Source organism: Homalodisca vitripennis, unplaced genomic scaffold, assembly GCF_021130785.1.
Source record: "Homalodisca vitripennis isolate AUS2020 unplaced genomic scaffold, UT_GWSS_2.1 ScUCBcl_6396;HRSCAF=13593, whole genome shotgun sequence".
Classification (NCBI taxonomy): domain Eukaryota; kingdom Metazoa; phylum Arthropoda; class Insecta; order Hemiptera; family Cicadellidae; genus Homalodisca; species Homalodisca vitripennis.
The window spans coordinates 10266-21960 of NW_025782509.1; the positions used below are offsets into that span (position 1 = coordinate 10266).

Genomic DNA, 11695 nt, shown 5'->3' on the forward strand with positions numbered 1-11695 from the left:
AACTGCTGTAGGTGTTAAGAAGAATTTCATAGTGAAACCTAAATTCTACACAATTTTTAAATGATGATTAAAAACATATTTTTACATTACACAATGAATTACTAAGAGCTTATACTATGTTATGAATTTCATTTCCAAAAGGTTCTTGAAGATTTACAAAAACACATAAAACATGAAAGTTTTAAAAATATGTATAAGTGATATTGTATGTATTCAATAACGTCCTGAGTCTACCTTTGTCTAGACTTCAGCTAGCGAGTGTGTTCTGGTGACCATGTTGGCGGCGAGAGCTCAGGCGCTGAAACGCCTCAAGAAACAGCATCCATTCGTGGAGGAAGGAGTGCTGCTCAGCAAGCTGATGGCGTATTGCAGCAAGGAGGCACACTCGTGTGTCGAGAAGGCGGCAATGATCAGCTTTGTCAAGCTAAGGATTTTAGAGCCGGACGACAAGTGTAGTCTTCGTGGCGCCACTCTGAGACAGGTAAGCGGTAGAATTGGCCATTGTTTACATAGAAATTCTACTGAAAACCTCTGATATATACTGCAACAAAAATATTTACTGGTGCTTCTAGAAGACAGCTCTAACGAGATCTTCGAGTCCCCAACTCGAATGGTAGCGCACTTACCCGGCAAGTGAGATATCCGGGTTCGAGTCTCGTACTTTTTCGAGCAATGGTGATTCAATAGTTATTGAAATTAAATTCGGCTATTGCCATTCATACAATTTTGATGGCTGTAAATAAAAGTCGTTTGGAAGGTACTTGTCTTCCGATCATATGTTAGTTTGGTTATTTAAAAAACGCGTATTCGTCAGAACCGGCCCAAGTACAATATAATTGAAATCGTAAAAAGTAAGGGCTCTGTAGTGTAATGGTAGCCACATTCACCCGGCAAGTGAGAGATCCGGGTTCGAGTCCCGGCGGAAGCAAGTACTTTTTGTGATTCAATGTTTATTGAAATTAAATTCGGCTATTGCCATTTATACATATTTTAGATATATATCATTTATATTTAAAACATATATTTATGCTTTTTATAGTGCATTATCGGTAATATTCATTAGCACGAAGCGATTTGCAGAGCGATATACTGAGTTACATACAACCTATGTCTTACTCTTGATGAATATTATATGCTTATTTAAACATTTAATATGTAAAAAGATGTGCAATTATCTTTCTCCCCATATGCATTATAGTAGGGCCTACATAATGTTGTATCAATATATAAGTTTAGTAGTTATATTATAACACTTTTATAAATATGTCCATTGTCAAGGATCATTATTTAGATATTGAATATATCAATCCCTGGCGACCAATGAATGTTAACGAATAAAGTTTTAACAGAAAGAACAGTTTTAGACTGTTTTGCCGTACAGTAATCCCTAATCACAACAAGGGACTTTTTTAAATGGATATTTCAACTAATAATACAATGTTCCAATAACTTTAGATATAGCCTAGTTTAATTAAGTCTAAGTTGAATCCCTACATTTACAATAAAGATGTTAAAGATCTTAAGTCCAGCAAATAAAATGTTAAAAAGTTCAGACTGAAATTGTTAAAGATTTATCAAAACAACAGTTCTGTATAAAGTTTTGATATATAAATATACTGTATATGTAAATACATATATGAACAATATAATGTTAAATCATAATAGTATACGCGAAATAATTTATAATGCGGTTTTTACTGAAAAGTTTAATTCCGTTCTCAAAGGTACTAAAACCAGATATAAGTACGGTATATTTTTTTCTTCACATATCAAATGAAATGTTTGATACAACATCCACAGAGATTTCACTTTGAATAAATCATTGTTACAATACATTATGCCCTCAATTACAGAGGATCTCGTACAAATTTAGTCAAATAACAATTATGTGCAATGTAATATAAAGTACATGTTTATGAGTGATCTTCCAGATAACAGTCAATGTTTAAAACAAATGTAAAAGACTAGTCCAAAAAACAGAATGAAGTTGAAGTTATAGCTAAGAATGTACAAGAAATATAATGGTAGACTTGAACTTTGGAGTCCAATGAGAGAATTCGATGGACAGAAAGTAGACTGGCAAGAAGGCTCGCATTTTAAAGTGTAACACTTTATAGGTGCAGGCTAGAAATAAATAAAACCTATTGAAAAGTGGATTTAAAAAATATTTAGTTTGTTTTTGAGGTTATTGCACATACTTCATGAACAGTAACTAATTTAATTTTAACCCTCCAGAAGAACATAATAATTATATACATTATATTTCTTGAAAATAACAATCACTGGGTTTAGCAGTGAAGTTGTAAAAATCTAAAAACTAGTGATCATAGATCATACATTTTATATTTGATTAAGATTTCATCCAATTCACTGTTAATTCTGCCTCAGCGTTGAGTCCAGGAAATGTTGGCATTCGCCAATGCATCGTGATTAAAATTTCAAAACGAGCCAAGCCCATTCCATGAAGAACAAAACGTAATTGTGTTCTCCAGAAATCCCCAATGTACAAAGAGTGCGTTGATGTCTTCATTTACAACAATAAGCCATCCGTCAATAGTCAATCAATTACGGTTGACGTGCCTATCAGCGATGAATGTCGTCATGTGATTCATTAGTTCCCTTATCCCCCCCTCTCTCTCCAACACTGTTGCCTTCCATTGCCTTGTAACATTACTATGTGTGTAGCCTTGTAATGTCGCAGTGTAAAATTTATAATAGTGAAATTCTTTATTCAAATTAAAACTCGTCATAAACTATACAATAGCCAGTCAAATATTCATTAATTAATTTTAAAATTACTGTATACACTCTTTATTTTACATGTTCTGTCCAAATGAGTTCATATACTAGTACCTGTCCTGTATATATCTGCTGACTTAGCCGAATTAACCAACTCCTACCATTACGAACTAACATGTAATAAACCATACCTTCACTTCAGATCCAGAACAAACTGATCGATTTCGACCCAATTGTCCATTTCATACTAAGAGCTAACTTTTTGTCTAAAAGGGCGGATTCCTCTACCAGAAGGACATTTTTGGAGTTTCATGTCATCAATGCACTCCAAAGATTGCATGTGCATTAACGGTTATTGCATGCAGATAGTTTGATATTTTAATTGATAAACGGTACCGACATGAAATAATTTTTTAAAACATGACTAAACCCTGATTTTTATTAAAGTTATAACTTTTTAGAGTACGTAAACATGATAGTACTCACCATAGTAAAACATTACAGTTAGGTGTAGGACAATGTGCACTCAATTCCTCTCCTTTAATTCACATATAGTTGAAATTTGTATTTCACAAATTATAATTAATTGCTAGTTCCCATTCAGTCCCTTCGCCATTCTGACTTTGAAAGTATTTACATTGAGCATAAATTTAACAATAGTAGAAGAAAAAGGAAGGCAAACATTGTGCTGGCACCCCAAATTAATTCACGTATTTTACTTATAAAAGTGTGCCCATTTTAAAATACACTCCCCTTATCGAGTTTCAATGACGCCGAGCCATTCCCCTGGACGGACGACAACTATTATACAATTCATTCTTGCCTATAGATAAATGAAGTTTCGAGTTCACAGATAAAATATTTGTAGATAAAACTTGCGAACAGTTATGCTACATATCGTACTATGTAACATTTTTTAAAATTTATTCTGTATTTATTCTGCGAATTTCTCGTTACCGTCATGGTTACCCATTAGACCGAAGTAACAAATGCTTGCTTATTCTTAGCCAAATCCCATGGAGTGGGTATTAGTGAAATGCACTGTTATCGAACTATATACTGACAATATAGAAGTGAAGAGTCATTCAATACTTGAAGTCTATAGGCCAGTCTGTTCACGATATATCGAGCGGACAGATATACAGTGAGAAATTACATTTTCATATCCCTGGAGTGATAGGCTTCGCTGACGCTCAACCAATTATATTACTAAGGTTGAATATAGTATTACCTATCCATCATATCCTTTGCTATTATAAGTAACTGGTGCTTTATCTAATCAAAACTATTAGCTAGACAACATACACGATCCTTTTACGGATATGGAGTAAGAGGAAACAAATACGTAGCATTCTAATGACAGTTCATTACTCTATGATCATTAAAAGCAGACAAGTTCCATCCTAGTATCTGTAATGAGCTAATGTGGATATAGTAGCTTTGTTTGCGTTTGGATGGCTGAGCTGATTAATCGGTTTACAAGCACTTCCTATATCCACAAACAGTCTATTTTCGGTTTGGCACACGTTTCAGGTTCGGCTGGTCAATTCGGTTGGACCAACAATTGACGCTTATATCGACGTTCTGTAAATAATGGCGAGTGGAAATGGTTTCTGGTAATGATATCTTGGTAACAGAACGGCAATCAATCAACTTTTTCTTAGAAATTGCTATTAATAGTGCTCCAACAACCAATATGACATTCAAGCTAACCCACCAGTTTTTCTTGATACTTGAATCATGGGATTCCGGTCTTGGTTATTTTGGTAAGCGGCTAAAATTGAGTTTTCAGTGATAAATTTCATCTCTTTACTACCATAAAGTGGCCTTACAGTATCCGTGTCATCGAAGCGTATGACGTCATACGCCTTAGGATATCCAATTTCCTTTAATCATAACCTTAAAATCCAGTTTTTAGGAAGCACTTGATTGTATCTCACTTACCTTTAAATATTCCTTCCACTTATTTAGAAGAAATTTAGAGCTCATCTGGATATAACGAACTGAAGACGTATTATTAGGTCAGAAGTTTATTTGGTAAGCCACTAATTGTATGGCAGCTCTAAAGTTTAATTTACTCAACCCTTTTATGAAATCTACTCATGTATAATTACTTGGCATTGAAAAGCCTCTTAGGGTCAATTATTGTTGTTATGAGGAATCTCGGAATACTCAAACACACTATACTTACTGTAACATGACCGACATTCCATAATAGGCAAAACAGTATCATTCAGTACCGTAGTATGAGGACAATGTTAATAGTCCTCAAGATGGTCAGGGGTCATGTAACCCTATTTCGACTTATCGCTTCTAAATCTTCTTCAACCCGTTCCACAGTCCTTAATTTTAGAAGTCTCGTAACTTTGTGCGTAACCATAAGCACAACTGACAGGAAATGGCCTACATATGTACTTTATTCTAGTTTGATCAAATATATCTAGAAGTTTAGACCTCCATCAAGTCCTTAAAAATATTTTGCCGCCCCTCACCCAGAGGTGCTTGAAGTTCTTTTCCCTCTTGATCTGCCGCGCCGCTCCCAGTAGCTGCCTCCTCGCCGGTGTCAGAGCCTCGATGACGTACACCATTTGGTCCATGGGCATGTTAATATGTCTGGTAGATAGATTTCGTTTGACAAGACGCTTCCTCATGAACTCCTCCTTGTCCATGCGCCTAACAAACTTGACAATGATTCCAGGCGGGGGGCCGCTGTGACCGACTTTGTTACCAAGACGATGACAGGTGTTCAAATCATCTTCGTTTGGCTGCACCGGAATTCCCTGTATCTCTATGGTATTTGCCCTGGAGTATTGTTCCATATCATCAATCCTCTGTTCAAGATCAGCGACCTTCTTATTTAAACTTTCTTGCATCAATTCATCAATTATTTTTAAGCATTTTTCCATAGACAAATGTTGCTGCTTCATAGTTTTTGTATTTTCTTCAATTTTTTTCAGTTAAGAATTCATAGGAATTCATTTTTGGCCTTCAGATATTTCCTCGATTTTTTTCATTATATCTTCGAGGGAAAGTTTCCCTTCCTGAGCTGCGGAGTCAAACCTCAAGCTCTTTCTTCGTGTTTCACTACACGGCTGACACCTCCAAGTTAGTCCATCGGCGGTGATGCAGTCAAGATCAGCCTTGTTCATCCGCATGCAGGTTCCATGAAACTCTTTCGAACAATCATTACATACAAGCTTGAGTTGTTTCGAAGTGATAGACTTTGTACAAAACATCACAATTGGCCATTTATAATATGTAAAAAAAGGTATTTTAAATTTGAAATAAGTAAAATTTGGATTGACCAAACTGCCAAAATAAAAACCCACAAAATACAAAAACAGAAGCACAAATTTATAATGAAAAACACACGAGCTCAACGCGAACTTAAAACGCTGTATAGATTAGGCCGGAGCACCGTCGCTTGTCGATCCGTCTTATCTGAGCGCTGACTCATCACTTAAAAAATTAAACAAGGATTTTTAACAAATTACCAAACAATATTGAATTATCGAATATTGACACATTTTTGAAAAGACTTAGAGAGTGGCTGCTAACTTGGGAACACATTGACTTTCTGATTCAAATTCAGCAGTAACATTTATGCTTGTATACCATAAATATTTTCCATCTTTTTTGCTTAGATGCTCTTTTTACATGCAGTAAACTAAAAAAAAATATTTTTCTCTACGGCATATTTTCTATTATTTTTATTTCAATAATTTATCATTCAACAAAGAAAAAGAAGCACTGATAGTAGGAAGAAAATTGGCCGAAAAAAGTTTAAATAAAATATTTATTCTTTCACAATCTGGACGCTGTAAAAGAAGTATAATGTTTAATATTTGGAACCTCCGAACATGCCACGTGCCTTGGAGGCCCTAAATTTTCTCTTCTGATATTTATATAATTCAGTATATTTACAAGTTTTTTTTTATAACAATTTTATATGTAAGGAGACTGAAAAAAGTTATATTAAGTTATTCTTTAAGTTACGTTATGTTATTTTTGTAACTCTAAAAACATGTTTTCATTTAGTACATATAGACAGTCTTGGCAAGTATAACTATATTGTTTATGATATTTAATCATGTAAGTTCTTCATATATTGTATGTATATTTTGTGGCAGAAAGAGAAAATAAATACATTTATTTTTTTTATTTTAAGTATCGAGGGTGTTTTAAAACATATATAACGTATTGTACATTGTACATGTCGATAGCGCCTCGTTTAACAGACCTAAATAGAAAACCCGAAAAACCCCACTGAAAAAGTGCAAATCTCTCTATTAATAAATGCAGGTTAAAGTCCCAACGCCATTATTACGAAGTAGTATGAGTGAAGATATGACCTTTTTCGTTCTCTTAGGACAAGAAACTTAGGAATTGCACCTAGTCCTATAAGAACCTTACTGAGTGACAGGATATTCCGGATGGGTTAAGTTTGGTGGCAGGGGGATTAGGGGGAGATCCATGAGGAAAGAAATCTCAGCCAGAAGTGATACCTGCTGGCTTAAAAAATTGAATTTGCAGCACAATTTAAAAATAGTGAAATTCAATTGGAATGAGTAACAATGCTGATGATATTACTCAGTCTTTTCAAGACACTTGACTTCTTACTCCATTCTTATCAAGGTTGGTGTGCTCTAGGCAATGGAAGAAGATGAAGCGATGGGATTGATCCCCTTCTTCGTGTCCACTACTCTAGGCACCACGTCCTGCTGCTCATTTGACAACCTTCCGGAGATCGGCGCCGTCTGCGAGAGGTTCCCCTCGGTTTGGTTGCACGTGGACGGGGCCTACGCAGGCAACGCATTCATCTGTCCTGAGCTGAAACCTCTTCTAGCAGGTCTGTTCTTTGTTTTGATTAAAACTATTGGAATACTTACATGGTGTGTATTTACATCATTAAGGGGGCTGGCCCAGTATCGCAATCACTTTTGCATGGTTTTGGAAAACAATTTTGTACTCAGTCAAATATTGCCCAATTTGTTTGAAACTTTCAGGTTAAGTCAAAATAGACTTTTTATGTACACACTTAAGAAAAAAACAAAATTGTAAATATAAAATTTATTGTTTTTTTTAATTTTTGTTTTTTTTGCAAAAAAATCTTTAGTCTAATGGTTTTAACATGATAAATAATATACCTTATGAGATTAATTTCACAAAATAAAATGTATCTTGTTCCTAGGCAATAGTTTGTTGGCCTGAACTAAAAATATATAAAAAAATGTACAAATAAAACAAATTACTGAATTTTAAAGTAGTTTTACCAAAAAAAATTGAGTTTTTAGAAGGTAATAGGCTTGGAATATAAGAAATACTTTACTCACCATTTTAATTTTAGTTCAAGCCATGTACACAGCTAAAATGAAGATCTGGTGAAAATTTGGTGAAGATTGCTCCAATACTTTTGGAGTTATGATGTAAATAATAGGAAAAAAACAATGTTTCGGGAAATCGCAAACAAACATATTTTATTGATAAATTTACTAAAATGGTACTCTAAAATCCTCCAGCAGCATAAGAAACACCTTCCTTTTCCTTGTCTTGACTTTCCTTTTCTATTCTAAGCCTTCTCCTTGCTCTCCTTTCTTCCAGACTTGCCAACATAGTTCTTTTATTTGCGTTGCGCACTCGTCAAACGTCAAAAGTCTCCATGCAGCTGTTGAAGTGTTTTCCGGGTTTGATGTTCAAGTGGTCTAGCACTTTTGACTTTGCATTATTCCCTTCATTAAATATCAGGGAAGCTTCATGAGCAGCTATTTCCACAATATCCCTTCCTGCAAATCCTTTTTTAGGACACAGTAAACCACAAAATACTGTTGAAACTTTCGTTGGAGTTCTGTGTTTTTCCCATTAGACATCTTTGGAGGAGGTTTGGCATTGTTAGGTCTACAAATATTGGTTTTATCTCCAGCATGATGGCTTTGGGATAGTGTTTTTATGTTTAAAAGTCCCAAGACTGTTTGAAGCAACTGCTTGTTGGTATGAATGACTGGAAAATATAATCAAAACAAAGTCTTGTCTGACATACGTTTACACTTTTACCTGTAACTCAGCCAAAAAAAATCGTATGCCCATGATATTTACATCAAATTAATTGTAAATAAACAAGAAAAAATTAAAAAATATAAAAAAGAAATTACAAAAAAAATTTTTTTTTACTGGGCCAGCCCCCTTAAGATTCTGACAAGTAGGAGTATGAGACTCCTGATGGCCTTACTACAAAGGCTGTTCCAGTACACGTCTGATACTGACCCAAACAGATTGAAGCAAAAGGAACCACCATCTGTGAATTGAAGAGCCTGTAAGTTCTCCGGTCAGTATTGGATTTGACGAATTAAAGTTTCAGTCAACACATATGACAAAATTACCCTTGACAGGGAGGCTAGAGGACATAGTAACATATTATATAATGCATTACTCTATGGTTGAAGTATTCCAACATTTTAAATACGTACAATATTTAGACACGGCAAGATCAGTGATAGGCATGATATCCCCCGCTTAGGCTAAGAACAAATATTTGTATAAATGGTTAATTCCATTATTTATTTTATAGTCGTATTAGTCTAAAAATGTACAAAACAGACATTTGTTGGTATTATTTATTTCAGTTATGTGGGCCTGATGATGTTTTCTTTGAAAACGAAGGTTGGCCTCACCGGAATGATATTGAATTATTATACGAGCGTTAGTTATTTAATTAAGTAACCAAATAAGAAAGAAGCTGGTACAATGTACTCTTGGAAATTTAAATATGTATTTGTGCAGTAATCTGAGGATAAATCAAAAAGATGGTTTCGAAAGGCCTCGTCCAAAAAATAAATAGTATTGGAAAAGTGTTGTTTTACTTAGCATACTTACCGCTGTTATAGTTGAAACACTATAAATAACCTATTAATACACTTTTATATACGTGATTGTTTCTATTATTTAACGCACCAAATAGTTGGTTTGGTATTGATCGTATTATTTTACGACATTGGTTACAAAATTATGATTGCTTAAAATAACCCAGATAAGAAAATCAGTAATGAGATTTACATATTCAACTTTCCCTAACAATGGCTTGCAAATTTCCTGCCAACTTTGAGAAGCATGTTTAGCCTTATTCTATGCATCTTCATGAGCTACTGCCATGCTTTAAGATCTTAATGAATGGAATAAGAGGGAGAGTCTGTTCAATACTAGGTTAACAGTACTGATAACAGGTTTATAGGTCACAGACAAGATTTGAACCTGCGTTATCGCAAATTCAGATCAAAAGACAGACCAACAGAGGTCACCAACTCTTCCAATGTTCAATAGCTAAGATTGGTAATGAACAGTAAGTTAAGTTTAACAAGCTTTATCATATTAAATTACTTAATATATTGTTGCGTGTTTTTTGTTTTTTATTTTCTGGCCGTAAAACCTTTACGCGTATTACACTCCAATACTGATACCGTGGAAACACCAGTTGCACTGTTAAACCTGGCTTGGAAACAACACAGATAATTAACCAAGGTCATACGCATACGCAGGTACTGTAACGCATGGTATTATGGCCAAGTCAAGTCAAATCGTTTATTGCGAAAACTTGTTGGCATGTATAGCAAACGTCTAGGAATTTAAATTAAAATAATTTAGTCTTTTATACCACAATACTCATTCAGACATGCAGTGGATGCATTCCTGCATTCATTCAGTGTCAAACGTAATGCCAATTCTACCCACTTCCAAGGTCGGGGTCACTCTTTTAAATGCTCAGTCTTCCAGTTATGTGCCATACATTTTCCAATACGTCAATAACGTGTTATGGCTATTTTAGAATAGCGTAAGTAGCAAATTCTGACACGTGCCACACAAATACGCTCTGTTTGCGATAAACAACTTTAGAGGGTAGTTACTTCGAAAATGAATGAACTCAACATCAATCACTATGCTATAAACGTGACACGCATACTCGCATTCCTGAAATCTTGTTTCATACATTTGATACTTTAATTCTATAAGGATGCTTTGCTATATATCATCACATTGTACCATATAAAGCAGCTATGGTGGGAAGGGTTGATTCAATGTGCGTGTTGAGTTTGCCACCAGCTCACCTTCCTCTTAGTCCAGAGTCTGGAATCTGACGCTGTTACATACTTGCCTTCTGGAATCTGGAATCTTGAATATCGCCTGAAGAGATCAGATTCTAGACGCTGCATTAATAGGAAGGTGAAATGTAGCTAAACTCAACGTTCTCATTCCAGTTGTCTCACTATCATCTCTCTGTTGGGCAGGTATCGAGTATGCCGACTCCTTCAACACTAATCCCAATAAGTGGCTCCTGACCTGCTTCGACTGCTCCACTCTCTGGGTTCGGGACAGAATCAGGTTGACTTCCGCCCTCGTGGTGGATCCACTGTACCTCCAACATGGCTACTCCAACAGCACCATCGACTACCGCCACTGGGGCGTTCCACTTAGCCGTCGCTTCCGCAGTCTCAAACTATGGTTTGTCATGAGGAGCTACGGTATTTCCGGTCTTCAGGCGTACATCCGGCTGCACATCCGGCTCGCCAAGCAGTTCGAGCAGCTCGTTAGGCAGGATGGAAGGTTCGAGGTTTGCAACGAGGTCAAGGTCAGTGTCATCAATCTTAAAATACCGTATACGATACCATTTTAACATACGGCGGGTGCCACTATAGATTTGAATTTGGCGCGTAATCTATCAGTAGCCGCAAACACGATAGCCAGCTGCGCCGACCTTTAGGTCATAGCTTTAACAATGGGAGCCTCCTACTATCGGGAATTCTGCTGGACAGGTTCTGGTAGGAATCATTCCTGTCTAGGATAGCAAGCGGAGAGCAGAGGTTGTATCGCAGTCGTTGTGTGGCTATCGGGTAGAGTAGGCCGGATAGAAGTGTTTGTAGATCGTCTACGCTTAAGTGTTTTAGTTAGGGAACTTTCGGAACCATAT

At 35.8% G+C, this 11695-nt stretch overlaps 1 protein-coding gene across 1 annotated transcript; it reads left to right on the top strand.

Moving 5' to 3' along the window:
* Positions 1-244: 244 nt before the first annotated feature.
* LOC124373780 (tyrosine decarboxylase-like) lies at positions 245-11401 on the top strand (the record flags this gene model as incomplete). The annotated part of the gene is made up of 3 exons (XM_046832120.1): positions 245-481; positions 7390-7588; positions 11016-11401. Coding segments are annotated over 3 exons (822 nt in total), but the record flags the coding sequence as incomplete, so codon positions are not given.
* Positions 11402-11695: the final 294 nt, after the last annotated feature.